The following is a 25,059-nucleotide window of genomic DNA, read 5'->3' on the forward strand; positions in this document are numbered from 1 at the left end:
CTCACTTTGGTCGTGACGAGGTGTCGCTCGCTCGCTCTCTTCCCGGTGGTGGAGAGGTCGAAGGGGGCGATCGAGGGAGACGGGAGTCGTGGTCTGCGGGCGAGTTGTGAGTGTGGGAGTGTGAGTCTGTGTGTGAGTCTGTGTGGGAGTCTGTGTGTGAGTCTGAGTCTGTGCGGGAGTCTGTGTGGGAGTCTGTGTGGGAGTGAGTGAGTCTGTGTGTGAGTCTGAGTGTGAGTCTGAGTCTGTGTGTGAGTCTGAGTCTGTGTGGGAGTGTGAGTCTGTGTGTCAGTGAGTGAGTCTGTGTGTGAGTCTGAGTCTGTGTGGGAGTGTGAGTCTGTGTGTGAGTCTGAGTCTGTGTGTGAGTCTGAGTCTGTGTGTGAGTCTGAGTCTGTGTGTGAGTCTGAGTCTGTGCGCTTGTGAGTCTGTGTGGGAGTGTGAGTCTGTGTGGGAGTGTGAGTCTGTGTGCCAGTGAGTGAGTCTGTGTGTGAGGCTGAGTCTGTGTGGGAGTGTGAGTCTGTGTGTGAGTCTGAGTCTGTGTGTGAGTCTGTGTGTGAGTCTGAGTCTGTGTGTGAGTCTGTGCGCTTGTGAGCTTGCGGTGTGCGAGTGAAAGCGAGCCACGAGCCAGCCAAGCCGTCTCGTGAGTCACCCCGTGGATCTGTTGTGAGCTGTGCGAGTCGAGAGGGACTCACCTGGGGGTTAACCCCCACCCGCCCCTCTAGCCCCGCCCCTTTCCCCCTTCAGCCCCGCCCCTTTCCCCCTTCAGCCCCGCCCCTTTCCCCCTTCAGCCCCGCCCCTTCCCCCCTCTCCGCCCCCCTCCCCCGCGCCGGTCACGCGCTCCGGCAGTCGGACACGTCACGGTCACGAGATTCACCCCCTCCCTCCCTCCCCTCAGTGAGCCCCCCCCCCCACACCGCAACACTCACACCACGTGGGTTGTTGTCTCATCACACAGTGCGCGACGAGCGATTCCACAGAATCGGAGATTTCATGAATCGATTTGTGTGGCGGTGGCGTGGGTGGACCTACTATGGGGCCGTCCATAAATGACGTCACGCGATTTTGAACGATTTTTGACCCCCCCCCCCCCATCGTCACACGGCGTCACAAAAAGTCAGACCCCCCCCTCAAATATGACGTCACAAAGCTCTGCCCCCCCCCAAAAATATGTAAAACATGCTTCAAATCGCTTTAAACTATTGTCATTGTAGTGCGTATTTAATGTGGCGCTACACTCTGATGTTGTAGGAGAAAACATTTATTAAAAAGTATATTCAATTAAGTAGAACGTGTTGTCTATATTTATTTAAAGTTGCGCATTTTGATGTGACGTCACATTTCTCAAAACCACCCCGCCTCGTCACACATCGTCACAAATGTCTGACCCCACCACACCCCCCAGGTGCGTGACGTCATTTATGGACGGCCCCTAAAACAGCCTGGACGAAGTTGAAGAGTGGTAGAACCGAGTCCTGAACGTGTGTGGAGGAAGCTAGGAGTGAAGATCATAGCAACAATAGCCACGGTAGTGGCGAAAGACGAGTGATCAGAAGGGGACCCGACTTCTCTACATCACGGTATATTTAAAAATAGGCCATCAGCTGAGTGTCACCCCTTCGGCTACAGCGCCATTGGTTTCCCAAGATAGCAGCAAGCCTCCTGAAAACGATTCTTGAGACTCAATGAGGCCTTCCTGAATAAAGGCATGGTGCACATGGCCTGGCACAAGTGTCGTGGTGACGTCACCGCCACTGAGTGGCGAATGGCGGTTGTTGTTGTTGTTGTGGAGGCATTGGGGCACAGCGATTCACGCACTGCGCCGATAGTCCGTTGCCCTGGATTCGATCCGTGATCTCGGTCAACATCAGTTGCAAGTTATCCTGGTAGGAACAAAGTTGTAAACTGAGTGTACCAGCCTGCAATAGATTAATGTGTCCGTCCGTCCGTCCCCTTTCAATACTTTAACGAAGTGAAATCTCCCAACATTTGGAAGTAGCAATGCCATAAAATTGCGCAAAATTCCAATGTTCCTACCAGCCCACCCTGCAGGGACCTGTTATCTGAACGTGCTCCGGGCCTCCGCTAGATTGACTCAACCATAACTGTGCAAACAGCACCGGGGGATAAAGAGGTGGTTTATGAACGTTAGTGGACCCTCGGTCACTGTGTGCGCGCACGAGAGAGATAATCCACACAGCAAAACAAGAGTGTGGTGATGAGTGATTTAATCAAGTGCACGAGTTACGGCGGACATGACCTCCCCCCCCCTGCCAACTTAACAATTGGTACAGTCCTGTCTCTCACTGAGATCTCACTAAGCTTGGACCCCCCACCCTCCCCCGTAGGGGCTGTACCAAGTCTAACAGATTGGGGCTGGGGGCGGACGGAGGTCCACTCTGTCCACGTACCACCACGGATTTCGTACCAAAAATAAGTCGGTTTTGCGTTGGGTGTCGCGGGGCCTCACTGGGCAGCATTGACATCAGCGCCTTAAACCACGAGGACGAGCGTGGGGCGCAGCACATTTACAAAGTGTACCCAAATCACGGGTGTGGCCCCGCCCATCACGAGGGCAGGCCCCGCCCATTACGAGGGCCGGCCCCGCCCAACACGAGGGTTCGGCCACTCTCACCAGTATCTTTACCAAGTGTAACCCACAGCATGAGTGGCCACGCCCATTAGCATTTTTACAAAGTGTACCCATTGAAGGGCTGTAACCACCAGCATCTTTACAAAGTGTACCCATGTCCGTGGCAGCCAGCATCTGTACAAAGTGTACCAATTACAGGGCAAGTCATGCCCACCAGCATCTTACAAAGTGTACCCATCTCTGGGCCAGCCATCATCTTTACACAGTGTACCCATCTCCAAACCGGCCAGCATCTTTACAGTGTACCCATTACAGAGCTGGCCATGCCCACCAGCATATTTACAAAGTGTACCCATCTCCGGGCCGGCCAGCATCTTTACAAAGTGTACCCATCTCCGGGCCGTCCAGCATCTTTACAAAGTGTACCCATCTCCGGGCCGGCCAGCATCTTTACAAAGTGTACGCATCTCCAGGCCGGCCAGCATCAGCTCAGCATCTTTACAAAGTGCACCCATCTCCGGGCTGCTCAGCATCTTTACAAAGTGTACCCATCTCCGGGCTGCTCAGCATCTTTACAAAGTGTACCCATCTCCGGGCCGGCCAGCATCTTTACAAAGTGTACCCATCTCCGGGCTGCCCAGCATTTTTACAAAGTGTACCCATCTCCGGGCCGGCCAGCATCTTTACAAAGTGTACCCATCTCCGGGCCGTCCAGCATCTTTACAAAGTGTACCCATGTCCGGGCCGGCCAGAATCTTTACAAAGTGTACACCCATCTCCGGGCCGGCCAGAATCTTTACAAAGTGTACCCATCTCCTGGCTGCTCAGCATCTTTACAAAGTGTACCCATCTCCGGGCCGGCCAGCATCTTTACAAAGTGTACACATCTCCAGGCCGGCCAGCATCTTTACAAAGTGTACCCATCTCCGGGCTGCTCAGCATCTTTACAAAGTGTACCCATCTCCGGGCCGGCCATCATTTTTACAAAGTGTACCCATCTCCGGGCCGGCCAGCATTTTTACAAAGTGTACCCATCTCTGGGCTGCTCAGCATCTTTACAAAGTGTACCCATCTCCGGGCCGGCCAGAATCTTTACAAAGTGTACCCATCTCCGGGCTGCTCAGCATCTTTACAAAGTGTACCCATCTCCGGGCTGCTCAGCATCTTAACAAAGTGTACCCATCTCCGGGCCGGCCAGCATCTTTACAAAGTGTACCCATCTCCGGGCTGCTCAGCATCTTTACAAAGTGTACCCATCTCCGGGCCGGCCATCATTTTTACAAAGTGTACCCATCTCCGGGCCGGCCAGCATTTTTACAAAGTGTACCCATCTCTGGGCTGCTCAGCATCTTTACAAAGTGTACCCATCTCCGGGCCGGTCAGAATCTTTACAAAGTGTACCCATCTCCGGGCTGCTCAGCATCTTTACAAAGTGTACCCATCTCCGGGCTGCTCAGCATCTTAACAAAGTGTACCCATCTCCGGGCCGGCCAGCATCTTTACAAAGTGTACCCATCTCCGGGCCGTCCAGCATCTTTACAAAGTGTACCCATCTCCGGGCCGGCCAGAATCTTTACAAAGTGTACCCATCCCCGGGCCGGCCATACAAAGTGTACCCATCTCCGGGCTGCCCAGCATCTTTAGAAAGTGTACCCATCTCCGGGCTGCTCAGCATCTTTACAAAGTGTACCCATCTCCGGGCCGGCCAGCATCTTTACAAAGTGTACACCCATCTCCGGGCCGGCCAGAATCTTTACAAAGTGTACCCATCTCCGGGCTGCTCAGCATCTTTACAAAGTGTACCCATCTCCGGGCCGGCCAGCATCTTTACAAAGTGTACGCATCTCCAGGCCGGCCAGCATCTTTACAAAGTGTACCCATCTCCGGGCTGCTCAGCATCTTTACAAAGTGTACCCATCTCCGGGCCGGCCAGCATTTTTACAAAGTGTACCCATCTCCGGGCCGTCCAGAATTTTTACAAAGTGTACCCATCTCCGGGCCGGCCAGCATTTTTACAAAGTGTACCCATCTCCGGGCCGGCCAGCATTTTTACAAAGTGTACCCATCTCTGGGCTGCTCAGCATCTTTACAAAGTGTACCCATCTCCGGGCCGGCCAGAATCTTTACAAAGTGTACCCATCTCCGGGCTGCTCAGCATCTTTACAAAGTGTACCCATCTCCGGGCTGCTCAGCATTTTTACAAAGTGTACCCATCTCCGGGCCGGCCAGCATCTTTACAAAGTGTACCCATCTCCGGGCTGCCCAGCATCTTTACAAAGTGTACCCATTACAGAGCTAGCCATGCCCACCAGCATATTTACAAAGTGTACCCATCTACGGGCCGGCCAGCATCTTTACAAAGTGTACCCATCTCCGGGCCGGCCAGCATCTTTACAAAGTGTACCCATCTCCGGGCCGGCCAGCATCTTTACAAAGTGTACCCATCTCCGGGCCGGCCAGCATCTTTACAAAGTGTACCCATCTCCGGGCCGGCCAGCATTTTTACAAAGTGTACCCATCTCCGGGCTGCTCAGCATCTTTACAAAGTGTACCCATCTCCGGGCCGGCCAGCATTTTTACAAAGTGTACCCATCTCCGGGCCGGCCAGAATTTTTACAAAGTGTACCCATCTCCGGGCCGGCCAGAATCTTTACAAAGTGTACCCATCTCCGGGCTGCCCAGCATCTTTACAAAGTTTACCCACAATGAGGGAGCGATGGGAGGCGTTTTCCCTCTTGGCCGCGTACACACACACACACACGAACCGTTTACATTCACACTTAAAAACGCGCGCGTCTCGTTTAAACACAAGCACAACGCTAGAATCTCCATCGCTAATAAAATCAATGACGATATAGAACTAGTAACGATCATAACAACAATAATAATTATTATACACACACACACAGCAGTGAACACTTGGTTTCGTTTGTACAGCGACCGATAAAATCTCACACATGGGCACAACGGAACCGGCCCCGCAGAACGAGTTTCATCAGCCAAAGGGCAGCCCTGCCATGCCAACGCGTCCTGACCCCTAACCCTACCCCCCCCCCCACCAGAGATCTCCCAGCAGGTGATGGCAGGTGCTGGCAGGTGCTGGCAGGTCAGGGGGGGATGCATTGACCGCGTGCTATGTGCGACTGTGCTTCAACGGGGCTCGGTGTCACTCCCCAAGGGGCTCTGGGGGGGGGGGGGGGCAGCATGTCAGAGCGGGGGGCAATGGGCAGGATCAGTGTGAGGGTCGCGTTTGGGGTTAGCGTTAAGGCCAGGTTTGGGGTTTGGGTAAAAGCAAGCAAGGGTTGAGATGAGGGTCACTTGCATCCAGGGTTAGGGGGTTAACGCAAGTGTTCTGGTTTGGGTCGGGGTGAGCCGCAATGTTGGGGGTCACAGTTATGGGTCAGGACCAGGATTAGGGCCCGGGTTGGATAAGGGTTTAACGTTAGGGCCGGATTCAGGTTCAGGTGGGGGGGGATCGGGTCTGGGAACACACACGTGTGTGCGGGAACACACACACGCGTGTGTGTGTGCGGGAACACACACACGCGTGTGTGTGTGTATGTGCGCGGGGGCGGACGACCGCCGCCCCAATCCCACCGCCGTCCTCCTCCTCCTCCTCGTCGTCACGGCCGTCGTTGTAGCTCCGCGCTTGACAAGACGCTGGGTGGGGGGGGGGGGGTGGGGGGGGGGTGGGGGCCGACGTCACCGCTCACTGTGACGTCACGGCCAGACTTGGCCCCGCCACGCCGTCGCGTCGTTTCCACCGCCGGCTCGGGAGCACGGGCGCATTTTGATGAAGTACGAAGTGAAGGGTTAACGGTGCAGCCCTGCAAATGGCGGCTCACGCCGCCGCGGGATGGCGGAGGACTCCACGAGAAGGGGATTTGCGGTACTCCTCTGCATTGTCCAAACGTCTTTGTGGAGAGGTTACCCACACTTTACCCCACCACGCACGCGGCCTGCCCATCGGCTGTGATGAACCCATTTGTACTTCTGGGTGGACAGAGGAGGTGGAGGGGGGGGAGTTAAGCATTTTGATAAAGCGTAGAGATATATATTTATATACACTGTACACACACGTACAGTGTAAGAAATCCTGTGACCTGTAGTGATTAGCTAGCGGGTTAGACCGCATGTGCACGGGCGCATGGCGCTCAACCAACAAAATCATCATCAGCAGCAGCATCAACACCAGCAGCATTCTTTCCACTCGCATGCATGTTGAAATTCTCTCGTATGTAGGCCAACAAACTTGCTCTGTACCCGCACTGTTGGCTACGTACGGTGCGAAAGAAATTCAATATACATGTAGTGTCTCCGTGCAGTCGCACGCGTGTGCGTGTCTGCAACGTATGTGTGTCCGCGCGTGTGCGCGTGTGTCCGAGTGTGTGTGACAAAGGGTGGTTTGGCGTGGTGCTGGGCACCCACCCCCCTCGCGTACTGCGCCAGGCTTCATAGGTGCTCGCTGACGGCACTTGCCCCAACAGTCGATGAAGGCTACAGGGGGGATCTTTGTCTCTGTGTGTGCCCACGTGCGAGCGTGTGCGTGTGTGCGTGCGTGAGCGAGTGCGAGCATGCTCCGGGGGGCTAACTTCTCCCTCCCTCAACATTTCCCAGGGTCGCTGGTAGACTGCCGGAGAGGGTGGCCCCGTGACTCGTAATAAGCCACGGCCCATATCAGAGAGGTATACTGGATGTGGTGTGCCGGGGGGCGGAAATACGCCGCCGCTCGTTGAAGCTCCGAGCGATGGCGCTCACCGCGCCGGCCGTGAGTCGGCCACATGGGAGCCGGCGGGGGGGGGGGGGAGGGCGGCCACAACCGCCACCTCAGCTTCCATCGCCCTCCTCGCTACTTCCTGCACTCACACACACACAAGACAAACAACCTTAACAGACTTCTGGGTCAGGTGCCGAGTTGCACCTATGACGGACGGCATGACACACAAAGAGGTGGGTTGACAGGCGCCACGCCCGGCCGCCTTTGTCTCCCCAGCGGCGATGTTCACACACCGCACCGGGTGCTCATGTCAGGCTGAGCCGACCTAGGGGAGGCCCAGGACCGGTTCAGATAATCGTCACTGGTGTCGGCCATGAGCGGGAATCGAATTCGGCTCGCCGGGTTCGTAGTGCAATGCGCTGACCGCTACCACTACACGTGCACAAGCGAACGCACACGCAGTGAGTGTACAAATGAGTAGGAGTGGTTTCGTGAGCGGGTGGGCAAATTTTATGAGCGAGTGGGTGACCGAGCGAGTGGGTGACCAAAAGCGGGTGGGTGAACAGATGAACGAGTGGGTCAGTGAAGTGGGTGGGTCAGCGAAGTGGGTGATCGAGCAACAGCGGATGAGTAGATGAGTGAGCTTACGAGTAAGCTTACGAGTGAAAAGCAGAGCCAGCAGGTGAGTGAGCGGGTGAGCAAATAGATAAGTCGGTAAGTGGGTAGGTGAATGAGCCTGAAGAGAGCTTGGAAGCGAGCAGATGATTGAGCGGGTGATTGAAAAGGGGAGTAGTACAGCGGGTGAGTAGGTGGGTGAGCGAGTAGGTGATGGAGCCATGAGCGAGCAGGCGAGGGAGTAGGTGGGCGAGTGGGTAATGGGTGAGTGAACGGGGCTTGTGAGTGTGCGGGTGAATGTGCGGGTGAGCGAGTGCATGAGCAAGCAGATGGGCGAGTAGGTGAGCACATGAGAAAGTGGGTGAGAGGGGCAGTGGCTGATCTTGTGAACAGGTGAGTGGGTGAGCAAAGTAGGTGCGGTGCACGGGTAAGCGGGCGAGCGAGCAGGTGAGCGGGTGAACGAGGTTGCGAGCGCGCGAGCCGGCAGGTGACCGGGCTATCCTCCCGGCCGCTCACCCGGAGGAGACTCCACGTCGGACTCGCTGACGTGGGTGAAGGAGAGCCCCGGGGAGCCGCTGAGTCGAGACTGGATCAGGGCCGCGGGGTCCGACAGCTTGAGCCGCGGGGGGGAGCTGGAGAGGATGCTGACCGCGGGGGGCATGAGGGGCACGGGGGGCGCCCGGCGGAGGGGCAGGGCGACCGCCGCGGGGGGGTCAGGGGGCCGGTGGCGGGGGGGAGGTGGGGGGGGCCGCGAGGGCCGCGGGATTCGCAGCACAGGGGGCGGCCGTATCCCCCCCGGCATCAGCTCGTCGTCCCACTCGAAGCCGCTTCCTGTGACGAGCGGGGTGGACGCGGGGGGGGGACGCGGGGGACACGGAGTCAGGGGGGACGAGGGGGCAGGAGGACACGGGATCAGGGGGACAAGGGGATAGAGACGCAGAGATGCGGAGACGCACGTACAGAGCCGTGGAGACGCGGGGACACCGGAGGCCCAGAGACACACATGGGGACAACAGAGCCTCGGACAAAGGGGACACTGAGGCGTTGCGACACAGACACGGGGATGCAGAGAAATGGGGACACAGACACGGGCACGCACAGGCACGGCGCCACAGAGACACGGGGCCACAGATATACAGAGACACACGGACAGGAGACGAGAGAGGCATGGAGACACAGACACGGGCACGCACAGGCACGGCGCCACAGAGACACGGGGCCGCGGAGACGCACAGCGGCGCTGTCATGCAATTAAATCGTACACCAGACAAAATCCCCCATGGGAGATTCGTCCATATATGGAAGAAAATGGGCGTAGCTTTGGGTTTTGTTGATCGTTAATCGAGATTAATCATATCGATACCGCTCAGTCGATCCATAATGGACAAACGTCAGTAGCACCAGGTTCATCATAACGTATGGGCTAACTGGCAAATATCAGCGAGGTCGGCGATTCCGTCGCAGCCCGCTTTTCATTGTCACCAACAGCGACGCGGCCTCACCGTCTTCGGAGGAGTCGTCCGAGCTGCAGCGGTCCGCGCCGAGCGGGCGGGCGGTGCGGGAGCCGGTGTGGACTCCCCCTGTGGTCACGTGCAGGCGGCCGCCGCCGCCACCGACGCTGTTAGCGTCGCCGCTTTCGCCGTGGTCGCACGTGTCGCTGCCGCCCAGGCTGCTGGTGGGAAAGGCCTGGGAACCGGCGCGCGGACACACACACACACACACACCTCGGTGAGGGCGCCGTGAGCCGTGTGTGCGCGTGCCTCTCTGTGTGTGTGTGTGTGTGCCTGCGCGCGTGTGTGTGTGTGTGTCTTTTGGGGAGCGATAGTGTAGCGGTTAGCGCTACGCTGCGCTATGAACCTGGCGACCCGGGTTCGATTCCCGCTCACGGCCAACACCAGTGACGATTATCTAAACCGGTCCCGGGCCTCCCCTAGGTCGACTCAGCCTCAAATGAGTACCTGGTGCGGTGTGTAAAACATCGCCACTAGGGAGACAAAGGCGGTCGGGCGTGGTGCTGGCCACCCACCCCCTCGTGTACCGTTACCGGCCTTCATAGGTGCTCGCTAACAGCACTTGCCCCTACAGTCTGTTAAGGCTATACGGGGGATCTTTGTCTTTATTTTTGTGTGTCTTTAAAACGTTCCTCTGTGGGCATGTCTGCGCGTCCGCGGTAGTGCGGCGGTCAGCCTGCTGCGCTCCGAACCCCGGGCGGCTCGAGTTCGACAACCGGCTCACGGCTAACACCAGTGGTGATCATCTGACACAGCCTCTCAAACGGGTCCCTGTGTGCGATGCGTAAACGTCGCCAACGGGGGAGACAAAGGCGGTCGGGCGTGGTGCTGGCCACGCAGCCCTCGTGTGCCCCTTGCTGCCCATCACAGGTGCTACTCGTGAACAGCACTCGCCCCAATGGTCTGCTACAAGGCTACACGATGGATCTTTGTCCCTCTCCGCGCCTCTTGTGTTGTAAGGGAGCGGTGAGAGCGCGCTGCGCTGTCGTGGCCATAGTGCGGTGAGAACGCGTCGAGAGCACGGTGAGCGCGCGGGGGCCCCGCACCTTGTTGAAGAGGTGCACCGTGACGTCGTCGAAGAAGCTCACGCGCTTGCCGTGCGTGCGCGCCGGCCCCCGCGGCCGCTTGAGCAGCCCCTTGAGCGAGCGCGCAACCTCCTCCTCCTCCATCACCACCTCCGGTACGGGGCCCCAGTCCTCGTCGCTGTCCCAGCTCTCATCCTCCTCCTCCTCCTCGTCGTCGTCGTCCTCCTCGTCCTCCTCCTCCTCCTCGTCGTCGTCGTCCTCGTCGTCCAGGCCCGGGCGCAGGCCGTACCCGCCGCCGACGGCCTCCTCATCCGACACGCTGTCTTCCGCGTCGATGAAGGGGATGTCGAAGGGGTTGGTGGGGGCCTCCGTCGCGGCGGCGGCGGCGGCGGCGGCGGCGCCGTCGTCCGCGACTCCGTTCCCCGGCGCGTCCCCTCCGTCGTCCGCGTGCTGCGTCGCGTCTTCCGCGCCGCCCGTCGCGTCCGCCTCGGAACGCTCGGCCCGCGGCGTCTCCCCGCCCGTCCCGTCGTTCCCCGTCGCCGCGTCGGCCGTCTCCCCGAGCGCTTGCCCCGCGTCCCTCTCGCTCATCCCGGCCGGAGCCACGAATCCCCCCTCGAAGGGATTCGAGCTCAGGAACTCGTCACGGTCCCCCGCACCGCCGCCTAAGCCGCCCACGTCAAAGTCGTCGTCGTCGTCGTCGTCGTCGTCGTGAGACTCCGTGCCGCCCGTGAGAACCTCCTCCAGTGACGAGGCGCTCGACACGTCGTCGTCGTCATCGTCGTCGTCGCCGCCTCCGTGCCGCCGCTCCGGGCCGGCGCCGTTCCTCTTCATCTCGTTGTCGGCGTCGCCGTCGCTGCCGTTGGCTGGCAGGGGCGTGTCCGCGCCCCCTCCGCCCCCGCCGTGCTTGTCCAGCTCCAGGTCGGAGAAGTACGCCGAGTCGCGGTACAACGACTTGCACACGCCGGCCTCGTCCGCCTGCAGCAGCGCCCGGCCCACGACGAGGTGCTGCTGGAAGGCCGCGCCCGCCGGCACCATCGCCAACTCGCCCTCCCCCTTGCCGACCGCGTCGGGCTCGTCGCTCGGATCGCCGATGCTTGGCGACGCGAGCGGCGACGGTGGCGCCAGGTCCGGCAACCGGCTCCAGTCGCTGTTGGGCGACGGTGCGGGCAGGCCGCCACCGCCGCTCCACTGGTTGTTGTTGTTGGTGTTGAGCTCCTCCCGGGTCACGTGGTGGGGCGCGGCCGTGGCGGGCGGAGGCGGTGGCGGGCGACTCGGCAAGAGGACCTCGCTCCCCACCCGCACCCCGTTGGATGGCGGGGTCGGGTCAATCAGCGGGGTGGAGGAGGGTGGAGGAGGGGTCGAGTTGATCGGTGGGGTGGTCGACTCTGCGGGGGTGCTTGATGCGGAGGGAAAGGAGGAGGCAGGTGGAGGGGTGGACTCGGGTGGAACGGTTGAGTTGTTCCGTGCGGTCGACTCTGCGAGAGTGATTGATGCGGTGGGAAAGGATGAGGCTGGTCGGAGAGTAGATTCAGGCGGAGAGGTTGAGTTGGTCTGGGGGGTTGACTCTGTGAGAGTGGTTGGCACAGCGGTGGACTTGGGTAGATGGGTCGAGATGGGTGGACAGGTTATATCGGCCGGAGTGACTGACTCTGAGGGAAGGGTTGGGTCAAGCAGAGTGCTTGAGTCAGGTGGACGGGTGGGAGCGGTAGGAGGGGTGGAGTGCGATGGACTGGCTGAGTGACTAAGAAGGTTCCAGTCGCGCAGACTGGTCGATTCCGTGGGAAGGGATGACTTCGGAAGGTGGGAGGATTCCAGTGGATGGGTTGAGCGAGGGACAACGGTTGAGTCGGGCGAGTCAGCAGTGGTGGTTGAGTGAGGTGGACTGGTTGAGTTAAGTGAGTGTGTTGAGCCAAGCAAAAGTGAGTCAGCCGTGGAGGTTGAGTCAGGATGACTGGTTGAGTTAGGCGAGTGTGTTGAGTCAAGCAAAAGTGAGTCATTGATGGTGGTTGAGTGAGGTGGACTGGTTAAGTTAAGTGAGTGTGTTGAGTCAAGCAAAAGTGAGTCAGCCGTGGAGGTTGAGTCAGGATGACTGGTTGAGTTAGGTGAGTGTGTTGAGTCAAGCAAAAGTGAGTCATTGATGGTGGTTGAGTGAGGTGGACTGGTCGAGTTAAGTGAGTGTGTTGAGTCAAGCAAAAGTGAGTCATTGATGGTGGTTGAGTGAGGTGGACTGGTTGAGTTAAGTGAGTGTGTTGAGTCAAGCAAAAGTGAGTCAGCCGTGGAGGTTGAGTCAGGATGACTGGTTGAGTTAGGTGAGTGTGTTGAGTCAAGCAAGAGCGAGTCATTGATGGTGGTTGAGTGAGGTGGACTGGTTGAGCTAGGTGGGTGTGTTGAGTCAAGTAAAAGTGAGTCAGCCGTGGTGGTTGAGTCAGGCGGACTGGTTGAGTTAAGTGAGTGTGTCGAGTCAAGCAAGAGTGAGTCAGCCGTGGTGGTTGAGTCAGGCGGACTGGTTGAGCTGGCCTGTGTCGAGTCTGGCAGAGGGGATATGTCAGCCGCGGTGGTTGAGCCAAGTCGGCTGGCCGAGTGAGGCGAGGTCGAGGGTGGACGCGCCGAGTCAGGTATAAGCGAGTCGGCCAGGTGGCTCGGGTCAGGTGGGCTAGCCACGCTGCGCGGCTGCATCGAGCCGGTACGAGGATATAAGTCGGCGACCGTGGTCGAGTCCGGTGGACAGGCCGAGCCGGTCGTAGCGGCCGATCCTGCCGGAGCGTTCTCCCCTCCCCCCCACAGGGAGGCCTCCGCCGCCCCTCCAGCTTGCGCCGCCCGTGCGTGCGCCCCCCCCGATCGTGCCGACTCTTTGATGAGCGCCGTGTTCTTAAGGTAGAAGTAGTTGTCCTGCAGCCGATCGGTGGTGAGCAGCCCCAGCAGTGGGTCCCGCGCCGCACCACTGGTCCCACCGCCGCCGCCGCCGCCGCCGCCTGCCGCGTTATCCCACAAGGCGCCGGCGCCGTTCAAGCCGGGGTCGGTACTGGACTCGCCGAGGTGCGAACCGCCCAGGGTCACCGCTCTCGTGCCGCCGGCGACGGCCGGCACGGGGTCCGGCGGGGCCCGCCGCTCCGCGCCCGGCTCCAGCTCCGGCCGCTCCAGGAACGGGTTTCCTCGAGCGGCGCCGGCGACGACGACGGGACCTACGGGCGGCGGCTCCCACCAGCCCGCCTCCAGGGCGCCGGGCCGCTCGCACGCGGCGCCCTGCGGCAACGCCCTCCCCCCGATCGGCTGCAGCAGAGGGAAGGCGGAACCCAACCCGGCGATGCCGCCGGCGCCGGCGGTGGCGGCGGCGGGTGACGGCGGGAAATACGCGGTGAGGCCGGCCAGGTCGGGTTGCTGCTCGAGGCCCGGCAGTTGCGGCGGCGGCGGCGCCAGCGCGTTCCACCGCTCCTCGAAGCTGCTCGGCTGCTGGGGCTGCTGGGGCTGCGCTTCAAGCAGTGCCGCTTGCTGCAACAGCTCCCGGTGCTCCTCCTCCTCCTCCTCTTGCTGCTGCTGCTGCTGCTGCTTGTCCCCTTGAAGGTGCGCGAGCAGCTGGTGCACCTCGCTAGCAGACGGGCGCCGCTCCTTGTCTAGCCAGCAGAAGAGCAGCACCTCGTACCTGCCAGGGGTGGCATCGGCGTCAGCCAGCACCACTCGCTCGCATGGGGCTCTGATGTGTTTCCCTCGCTGGACCGTACCGCCATCGGACTGTACTGCCATAGGACCGTGCCGCTGTACAACCGTATCGCGATAGGACCATACTGCTATCAGAAAGGGTTTTATTCGCCATGTAAGTTCACACCGACACGGAATTTACTTTGGCAGGATGGTGCATACATTCAACATATAGGAATCTAAAATCTTAAATAAGTTTTAAACAAGTCTTACTATAATAAGGGTTAAAAGTCTAACACTAAGGGGCTGAAGTATATAAAATTAAATAAATATCGAATATAAAATAGCTTTAAGATATAATTTAAAAATACAAATAGGGAAACATACCTATATAGGAACGTACCTATATTAGGACAGTTCCACGATAGGACCATGCCACTATAGGACTGCGCCTCTATAGGATAAAAAAAAAACTCAAGGACTGTACTGTTCTAGGACCATACCACTATAGGACTGCACCTCTATATGATCGTACAGCTATAGGGGAGCAGACTGTACGATTGCAGGTATACTACTATCCTTCCGCAGGCAGCCAAAGCTGATCACTGAAAGTGGATCATACAAAAAAAAACCGCCACTTTTTTCTAATTTTCTTGCTGTGGTTTTCACACCTGATGATGATTGCTTGTGTTGCAATCGAAACGTCGTGAGAATTTTATTGTTTTATTTGTATTATTTCCCTTCTACGTGACTTTACCGAAAGAACCAAGAATATGGATCGTACCACTTGACGTCATATTGTACGACTGCAAATGGGCCATACCACCACAGGCAAATCGGCAGTGCCACTGCAAGCAGACTTTAGGAATGCAGCTGGACCGTACCACTACAAAATGGACCGTACCAACGCAATTGGACCGTAACCAACGCAATCGGATCGTAACCAATGCAATCGGATCGTAACCAACACAACAGAACCATACCACTGGAATCAGTCCATTCCGCTGCTATCGGACAATACCAATACAATCGGACCATACCACCGCAACTGGACTGCGCCAGCGAACATCACAACCCACTGCCGCAAATTGGACCGTACCACTGCTCTGTGTTGGGGGAGCGCAGCGCGGGACGCGGGAGGCGCGGCAGGGAGTCGCGAGCGAGAGCCGAGAGGACGTCCTCGTCGGAGACGGAGCCGTAGGGACGAGCGCCGGACTCCAGCAGCTCCCACAGCGTCACCCCCATCGCCCTGCACGGCGCGCGGCACGCAGGGCAGTACAGCAATCAGGAACACCGCACGCAGCCATCGCCGACGTGAAAAGGTGATACTGGATGTTGCGTGCCGGGTAGCTTCTGGGCGACTGACCCGGGAAGACCAGTGCAGCTCTCAGGTGGAGCGTTGGCGGCAAGTGCCGGTGGTGAGCGCCAGTGCCGAGCACGGGTGGTGAGCGTCAGTGGCGAGCACAGGAGGTGGTGAGCGATGCCGGTGTGTGATAAAATGGTTTACAGACCGGAATCGGTGGGGGTTGGGGAGTGAACAGTGGCGAGCACGGGTGGTGAGCGGTGCGGTGAGAGAAGCGAGACACTCACCACACGTTCCCCGGGGCGGTCTGCGGGGCGGCGCGGGGTTGAGCGTTGAGGTTGAGAAGCAGCTCCGGGGCGAGCCACCGCAAGGCCACGGGGTCGCCCACTCCCAGATCCACATAGTCGTCCTACGGGTCGCGGGGGTCGCGGGGAGGACACGAGGTCAAGGGGTCGCGGGGAGGACACGAGGTCAAGAGGTCGCGGGGTAGACACGGGGTATGGGGTCGTAGGGAGGACATGAGGCATGAAATCGTGAGATTACAATTTGCTCAACCTCTGACCCACCCAATCACTCAAAAACACACATGACCACTCAACTACTCTCTCACCTACTCAGTCACGAACCCAATCACACACGTTCTGAACTCCTCACTCACCCATTCACTCACTCAACCTCTCACTCGCTTACACACTCACTTATTCACTGACTCGAAGACTTTCACTCCCTCAACCTCTCTCGCTTACACACTAAACTTGTCACTGAACCACTCCACATCTTGCTCTCACTCACTCAATCAATCACTCCCTGTCAGAACCTCTCACACCCTCTCTCTAAGGCACCCACTCACTCACTCACCCTCTCTCTCACTCACTCACCCTCTCTCTCACTCACCCACCCTCTCTCTCACTCACTCACCCTCTCTCTCACTCACCCTCTCCCACCCTCTCTCTAAGGCACCCACTCACTCACCCTCTCGCTCACTCACTCACCCTCACTCACCCTCTCTCTCACTCACTCACTCACCCTCTCTCACTCACCCTCTCTCTCACTCACTCACCATCTCACTCACCCTCTCTCTCACTCACTCACCCTCTCACTCACCGTCTCTCTCACCCTCTCACTCACCCTCCCTCTCACGCACTCACCCTCTCTCTCACTCACCCTCTCTCTCACTCACTCACCCTCACTCACCCTCTCTCTCACTCACTCAATCACTCACTCACTCACTCTCTCACTCACCCTCTCTCTCACTCACTCACCCTCAATCACCCTCTCTCTCACTCACTCACCCTCTCTCTCACTCACTCACCCTCTCTCTCACTCACTCACCCTCTCTCTAAGGCACCCACTCACTCACCCTCTCACTCACTCACCCTCTCACTCACTCACCTCTCACTCACCCTCGCTCTCACTCACTCACCCTCTCTCTCAATCACTCACCCTCTCTCTCAATCACTCACCCTCTCTCTCACTCACTCACCCTCTCACTCACCCTCTCTCTCAATCACTCACTCTCTCACTCGCTCGCTCACTCTCTCAATCGCTCAGCCACCCACCCACTCACTCGTTCGTGGCGGGGGTCGTGTGTGGACGTACCGGGTGTTTGTCAGGGCCGATGCCGTAGTCGCCGATCTTCACGGTGAGGTCGGTGCTCAGCAGGCAGTTCCTGAGGGCGAGGTCCCTGCACGCGGATTCATTGCAACGCGGTGATACAGCATCGCACCGTGCAGCACAACACAGTCATACAGCATCACACGGTGCAGCACAACACAGTGATACAGCATCACACCGTGCAGCACAACACAACACAGTGATACAGCATCACACCGTGCAGCACAACACAACGTGGTGATACAGCATCACACCGTGCAGCACAATGCGGTGATACAGCATCACACCGTGCAGCACAACACAACACAGTGATACAGCATCACACGGTGCAGCACAACACAACACAGTGATACAGCATCACACCGTGCAGCACAACACAACGTGGTGATATAGCATCACAACACAGTGATACAGCATCACACCATGCAGCACAACACAACACAGTGATACAGCATCACACCATGCAGCACAACACAACACAGTGATACAGCATCACACCGTGCAGCACAATGCGGTGATACAGCATCACACCGTGCAGCACAACACAACGTGGTGATACAGCATCACACCATGCAGCACAATGCGGTGATACAGCATCACACCGTGCAGCACAACACAACACAGTGATACAGCATCACACGGTGCAGCACAACACAACACAGTGATACAGCATCACACCGTGCAGCACAACACAACGTGGTGATATAGCATCACAACACAGTGATACAGCATCACACCATGCAGCACAACACAACACAGTGATACAGCATCACACCATGCAGCACAACACAACACAGTGATACAGCATCACACCGTGCAGCACAATGCGGTGATACAGCATCACACCGTGCAGCACAACACAACACAGTGATACAGCATCACACCGTGCAGCACAATGCAGTGATACAGCATCACACCGTGCAGCACAACACAACGCAGTGATACAGCATCACACCGTGCAGCACAACACAACGCGGTGATACAGCATCACACCGTGCAGCACAACACAACGCGGTGATACAGCATCACACCGTGCAGCACAACACGACACAACAGCACAACAACAGGCGCAGCAACGGTTGTTCCCATGGGAAGCAAACCGCACGGCCGTGACGTTTTGTGGTGTGGAGGAGGTGGGGGGGGGGGTGGGTGGGGGGATTGACAGCGCGGCCACCGTACCGGTGCACGAAGCCCTGCTGGTGCAGGTGAGCCAGCCCAGCCGCCACCTGCCGCGCCATGCGGCACCGCTCGGCCTCGCCGGCCCCACCGGCCCCACCGGCGCCGGCCCGCGCCGACAGGTAAGCCTTCACGTCGCCCTGCGTGCACACGGAACGCAAGAAAAGGGTCCCCCGCGTGGCTTTCAACGGACCGTTTGGGGCAAGAGCTGTTGGCGAGCAGCGCCTATCAAGGCCGGCACGGCACACGAGGCGGTGGGTGGCCATCACCACGCCCGGCCTCCTTTGTCTCCCCAGTGGCAATGTTGACACACTGCCCCAGGTACTCATTTGAGGACGATTCGATTTAGGGGAGGCCCAGGACCGGTTTAGATAATAGCCACTGCTCTTCGCCGTGAGCGGGAATTTAACTGGGAGTGGCGTGTGACTGTGAGGGCTGTGTGTGTGTGTAGGTGTTACTGGGAGAGGCGTGTGACTGTGAGGGCTGTGTGTGTGTAGGTGTTGCTGGGAGAGGCGTGTGACTGTGAGGGCTGTGTGTGTGTATAGGTGTTACTGGGAGAGGCGTGTGACTGTGAGGGCTGTGTGTATGTAGGTGTTGCTGGGAGAGGCTTGTGACTGTGAGGGCTGTGTGTATGTAGGTGTTGCTGGGAGAGGCGTGTGACTGTGAGGGCTGTGTGTATGTAGGTGTTACTGGGAGAGGCGTGTGACTGTGAGGGCTGTGTGTGTGTAGGTGTTACTGGGAGAGGCTTGTGACTGTGAGGGCTGTGTGTATGTAGGTGTTGCTGGGAGTGGCGTGTGACTGTGAGGGCTGTGTGTGTGTGTGTGTAGGTGTTACTGGGAGAGGCGTGTGACTGTGAGGGCTGTGTGTATGTAGGTGTTGCTGGGAGAGGTGTGTGACTGTGAGGGCTGTGTGTGTGTAGGTGTTGCTGGGAGAGGCGTGTGACTGTGAGGTCTGTGTGTGTGTGTGTGTAGGTGTTACTGGGAGAGGCGTGTGACTGTGAGGGCTGTGTGTATGTAGGTGTTGCTGGGAGAGGTATGTGACTGTGAGGGCTGTGTGTGTGTAGGTGTTACTGGGAGAGGTGTGTGACTGTGAGGGCTGTGTGTGTAGGTGTTTCTGGGAGAGGCGTGTGACTGTGAGGGCTGTGTGTGTGTAGGTGTTACTGGGAGAGGCTTGTGACTGTGAGGGCTGTGTGTATGTAGGTGTTGCTGGGAGTGGCGTGTGACTGTGAGGGCTGTGTGTGTGTGTGTGTGTAGGTGTTACTGGGAGAGGCGTGTGACTGTGAGGGCTGTGTGTATGTAGGTGTTGCTGGGAGAGGTATGTGACTGTGAGGGCTGTGTGTGTAGGTGTTGCTGGGAGAGGCGTGTGACTGCGAGGTCTCTGTGTGTGTGTAGGTGTTACTGGGAGAGGCGTGTGACTGTGAGGGCTGTGTGTATGTAGGTGTTGCTGGGAGAGGCGTGTGACTGAGGGCTGTGTGTGTAGGTGTTGCTGGGAGAGGCGTGTGACTGTGAGGGCTGTGTGTGTGTAGGTGTTGCTGGGAGTGGCGTGTGACTGTGAGGGCTGTGTGTGTGTAGGTATTGCTGGGAGTGGCGTGTGACTGTGAGGGCTGTGTGTGTGTAGGTGTTACTGGGAGAGGCGTGTGACTGTGAGGGCTGTGTGTGTGTGTGTAGGTGTTACTGGGAGAGGTGTGTGACTGTGAGGGCTGTGTGTGTGTGTAGGTGTTGTTGGGAGAGGCTTGTGACTGTAAGGGCTGTGTGTGTAGGTGTTACTGGGAGAGGCGTGTGACTGTGAGGGCTGTGCGTGTGTGTAGGTGTTACTGGGAGAGGTGTGTGACTGTGAGGGCTGTGTGTGTGTAGGTGTTACTGGGAGAGGCGTGTGACTGTGATGGCTGTGTGTAGGTGTTACTGGGAGAGGCGTGTGACTGTGAGGGCTGTGTGTGTGTAGGTGTTGCTGGGAGAGGCGTGTGACTGTGAGGGCACACACATGCACGCCTTTGAGAGGCTTCTGGGGCAAGGTGCTGCGAGCGTGCACCTATGAAGGTCGGCACAGCACACGAAGGGATCGGTGGCGAGCACCACGCCCGGCCTCCTTTGTCTCCCCATCGCCGATGTTTACTCAACGCACCAAGTGCTCACTGAAGGCGGCCTAGCCCACGCACACGCAGCGGTACACTCACCGACAATCTCACCCTCACCGCACTCTCAACTAGCCCACAGCACTGTCACAATCGCCGTCACCGCACTCTCACCCTCTCCCGGCACCCTCACGCTCACCGTCCACTTCCCTAACACCGCACCCTAACCGCTCACTCACTCACTCACCCTCTCACTCACCCTCCCTCTCACTCACTCACCCTCTCACTTACCCTCTCTCTCACTCACTCACCCTCTCACTCACCCTCTCTCTCACTCACTCACCCTCTCACTCACCCTCTCTCTCACTCACTCACTCACCCTCTCACTCACCCTCTCTCTCACTCACTCACCCTCTCTCTCACTCACTCACCCTCTCTCTCACTCACTCACCCTCTCTCTCACTCACTCACCCTCTCTCTCACTCACTCACCCTCTCTCTCACTCACTCACCCTCTCTCTCACTCACTCACCCTCTCTCTCACTCACTCACCCTCTCTCTCTCACTCACTCACCCTCTCTCTCACTCACTCACCCTCTCTCTCACTCTCTCACTCACTCACTCACCCTCTCTCTCTCACTCACCCTCTCTCTCTCTCACTCACCCTCTCTCTCACTCACTCACCCTCTATCTCACTCACTCACCCTCTCTCTCTCACTCACTCACCCTCTCACTCACTCACTCACCCTCTCTCTCTCACTCACTCACCCTCTCTCTCTCACTCACTCACCCTCTCTCTCACTCACTCACCCTCTCTCTCACTCACTCACTCACCCTCTCTCTCACTCACTCACCCTCTCTCTCTCACTCACTCACCCTCTCTCTCACTCACTCACCCTCTCTCTCACTCACTCACTCACCCTCTCTCTCACTCACTCACTCACCCTCTCTCTCACTCACTCACTCACCCTCTCTCTCTCTCACTCACCCACCCTCTCTCCCGGCACCCTCACGCTCACCGCCCACTTCCCTAACACCGCACCCTAACCGCACCACCGGCGGCGTCCACGGCGGTGGTGCGGTGGCGATGGTGCGGTGGTGATGGTGCGGTGGTGATGGTGCGGTGGTGATGGTGCGGTGGTGATGGTGCGGTGGTGATGGTGCGGTGGTGATGGTGCGGTGGTGATGGTGCGGTGGTGATGGTGCGGTGGTGATGGTGCGGTGGTGATGGTGCGGTGGTGATGGTGCGGTGGTGATGGTGCGGTGGTGATGGTGCGGTGGTGATGGTGCGGTGGTGATGGTGCGGTGGTGATGGTGCGGTGGTGATGGTGCGGTGGTGATGGTGCGGTGGTGATGGTGCGGTGGTGATGGTGCGGTGGTGATGGTGCGGTGGTGATGGTGCGGTGGTGATGGTGCGGTGGTGATGGTGCGGTGGTGATGGTGCGGTGGTGATGGTGCGGTGGTGATGGTGCGGTGCGGTGCGGTGCCGTCTCTCACCATGGGGCAGAACTCCATGAGTGCGAGCAGCGGCACGGCCTCAGTGCACGTGCTGACGCAGCGCTGCACGTGCTCATGCCTCGCCGCCCTGGGCACAGGGGGGCGTGGGGGGCACGGGGGAGGAGCACGGGGCGGGGGGGCGGCAGCACACAGGGGTCATTTCTCGAAGTGAAATGGAGCGTGGGGCCGTGCACTTTTCTCGGAAGCGTCACGCTCGCTCGCAGCGAGCGTGCGGGGTAAGCGAGGTGGTGGGGGGGGGTGAGGATCGAGTGAGGTGGGTGAGCAGGGGCGAGCGGAGCTTGAACGGGAACGAGCAGGGGGGGGGGTCGATGAGGGTGAGTGAGGGTGAGCGGGGATGAGCAGGGGGTGAGTTTGAGGGGTGAGTGAGGGTGAGAGGGCGCCACCTGTAAGGCTGCACTTCATGTAGGAAGCGGGTCTGCTCGGAGAGACGGGCGGAAGGCTCCAGCTGCCGCACGGCAACAGGGCCGATCCCCGGCTGTGAGTACACCTCTCCCAGCAACACCTACACATACACACAGCCCTCACAGTCACACGTCACTCCCAGCAACACCTACACACACAGCCCTCACAGTCACACGCCACTCCCAGTAACACCTACACACACACGCACAGCCCTCACAGTCACACGCCTCTTCCAGCAACACCTACACACACAAACAGCCCTCACAGTCACACACCTCTCCCAGTAACACCTACACACACACAGCCCTCACAGTCACACGCCACTCCCAGCAACACCTACACACACAAACAGCCCTCACAGTCACACACCTCTCCCAGTAACACCTACACACACACAGCCCTCACAGTCACACACCTCTCCCAGCAACACCTACACACACAGCCCTCACAGTCACACACCTCTCCCAGTAACACCTACACACACACAGCCATCACAGTCACACGCCTCTTCCAGCAACACCTACACACACACAGCCCTCACAGTCACACGCCACTCCCAGCAACACCTACACACACACAGCCCTCACAGTCACACGCCACTCCCAGCAACACCTACACACACACAGCCCTCACAGTCACACGCCTCTCCCAGTAACACCTACACACACACAGCCCTCACAGTCACAAGCCTCTCTCAGCAAGACCTACACACACACACAGCCCTCACAGTCACACGCCTCTCCCAGTAACACCTACACACAGCCCTCACAGTCACACGCCTCTTCCAGCAACACCTACACACACAAACAGCCCTCAGTCACACGCCTCTCCCAGTAACACCTACACACATACAGCCCTTACAGTCACAAGCCTCTCCCAGCAACACCTACACACACACACAGCCCTCACAGTCACACACCTCTCCCAGTAACACCTACACACACACACACAGCCCTCACAGTCACACACCTCTCCCAGTAACACCTACACACACACACACAGCCCTCACAGTCACACGCCTCTTCCAGCAACACCTACACACACACAGCCCTCACAGTCACACGCCACTCCCAGCAACACCTACACACACACAGCCCTCAGTCACACGCCACTCCCAGCAACACCTACACACACACAGCCCTCACAGTCACACGCCTCTCCCAGTAACACCTACACACACACACAGCCCTCACAGTCACAAGCCTCTCTCAGCAACACCTACACACACACACAGCCCTCACAGTCACACGCCTCTCCCAGTAACACCTACACACACACACAGCCCTCACAGTCACAAGCCTCTCTCAGCAACACCTACACACACACAGCCCTCACAGTCACACGCCTCTCCCAGCAACACCTACACACACACACAGCCCTCACAGTCACAAGCCTCTCTCAGCAACACCTACACACACACAGCCCTCACAGTCACACGCCTCTCCCAGTAACACCTACACACACACACAGCCCTCACAGTCACAAGCCTCTCTCAGCAACACCTACACACACACAGCCCTCACAGTCACACGCCTCTCCCAGCAACACCTACACACACACAGCCCTCACAGTCGCACACCTCTCCCAGTAACACCTACACACAGCCCTCACAGTCACACGCCTCTTCCAGCAACACCTACACACACACAGCCCTCACAGTCACACGCCACTCCCAGCAACACCTACACACACAGCCCTCACAGTCACATGCCACTCCCAGCAACACCTACACACACACAGCCCTCACAGTCACACGCCTCTCCCAGTAACACCTACACACACACAGCCCTCACAGTCACACGCCTCTCCCAGTAACACCTACACACACACACAGCCCTCACAGTCACACGCCACTCCCAGTAACACCTACACACAGCCCTCACAGTCACACGCCTCTCCCAGCAACACCTACACACACACAGCCCTCACAGTCGCACACCTCTCCCAGTAACACCTACACACACACAGCCCTCACAGTCACACGCCTCTCTCAGCAACACCTACACACACACACACACAGCCCTCACAGTCACACGCCTCTTCCAGCAACACCTACACACACAGCCCTCACAGTCACACGCCTCTCCCAGCAACACCTACACACACAGCCCTCACAGTCACACGCCTCTCTCAGCAACACCCACACACACACACAGCCCTCACAGTCACACGCCTCTCCCAGCAACACCTACACACACACAGTCCTCACAGTCACACGCCTCTCCCAGCAACACCTACACACACACAGCTCTCACAGTCACACGCCTCTCTCAGCAATACCTACACACACACAGCCCTCACAGTCACACGCCTCTCACAGCAACACCTACACACACAGCACTCCTCATAAGGAAACACCACTTGGTGACACAACCCTAAGAGTGACACGCCCCTAAAAGTGACACGCCCCTCATAGTTAAACACCACTCAGTGACACACCCCTAAGAGTGACACGCCCCTAAGAATGACACGCCCCTACAAGTGACACGCCCCTCATAGTGAAACACCACTCATAGTGACACACCTCTAAGAGTGACACACCCCTAAGAGTGACACGCCCCTAAAAGTGACACGCCCCTCAAAGTGACACACCCCTCACCTCTCGGAGTCACACCGACACACACACAAAAACTCCCTCCATTCTAAATTTCACTGTGTAGACCTTGTTCATTTAAGTCAAACGGCATTCATACATTGCATACAACACATACACAGCGTGCAACCAACACATAGCACGCAGAACACAGCACATACCAGCACAAGCACAGCACACATGCCACACACAGCACCCGCACCTCCGATTAGCATGGTCGGCTACGTACGGTGCGAAAGAAGTTCAGCATACATGCATCCACAGCACACATATAGCACACAGGTCACACACA

At 58.2% G+C, this 25,059-nt stretch overlaps 1 protein-coding gene across 2 annotated transcripts in view; it reads right to left on the reverse strand.

The window, feature by feature from the left end:
- Nucleotides 1–2,204: 2,204 nt before the first annotated feature.
- LOC116955065 (uncharacterized) overlaps nucleotides 2,205–25,059 on the reverse strand; it is a 33,537-nt gene continuing 10,682 nt past the window's right edge. The window contains exons 5-15 of one of the 2 annotated variants that reach the window (XR_012929752.1): nucleotides 22,156–22,274; nucleotides 21,752–21,839; nucleotides 18,188–18,324; nucleotides 16,994–17,078; nucleotides 15,682–15,803; nucleotides 15,191–15,340; nucleotides 10,477–14,095; nucleotides 9,422–9,605; nucleotides 8,436–8,750; nucleotides 7,346–7,443; nucleotides 2,205–6,247 (exon numbers count right to left, since the gene is read on the reverse strand). Coding sequence is in view for 1 of the 2 variants with exons in the window: in XM_032976018.2 (XP_032831909.2) it covers nucleotides 7,415–7,443; nucleotides 8,436–8,750; nucleotides 9,422–9,605; nucleotides 10,477–14,095; nucleotides 15,191–15,340; nucleotides 15,682–15,803; nucleotides 16,994–17,078; nucleotides 18,188–18,324; nucleotides 21,752–21,839; nucleotides 22,156–22,274 (4,848 nt within the window). In the remaining variant the exon portion in view is untranslated. The other variant, XM_032976018.2, reaches the window with a different exon arrangement.

Source organism: Petromyzon marinus, chromosome 58 (genome assembly GCF_048934315.1).
Source record: "Petromyzon marinus isolate PM22_M1 ecotype Great Lakes invasive population chromosome 58, UKy_Petmar_22M1.pri1.0, whole genome shotgun sequence".
Taxonomy (NCBI): domain Eukaryota; kingdom Metazoa; phylum Chordata; class Hyperoartia; order Petromyzontiformes; family Petromyzontidae; genus Petromyzon; species Petromyzon marinus.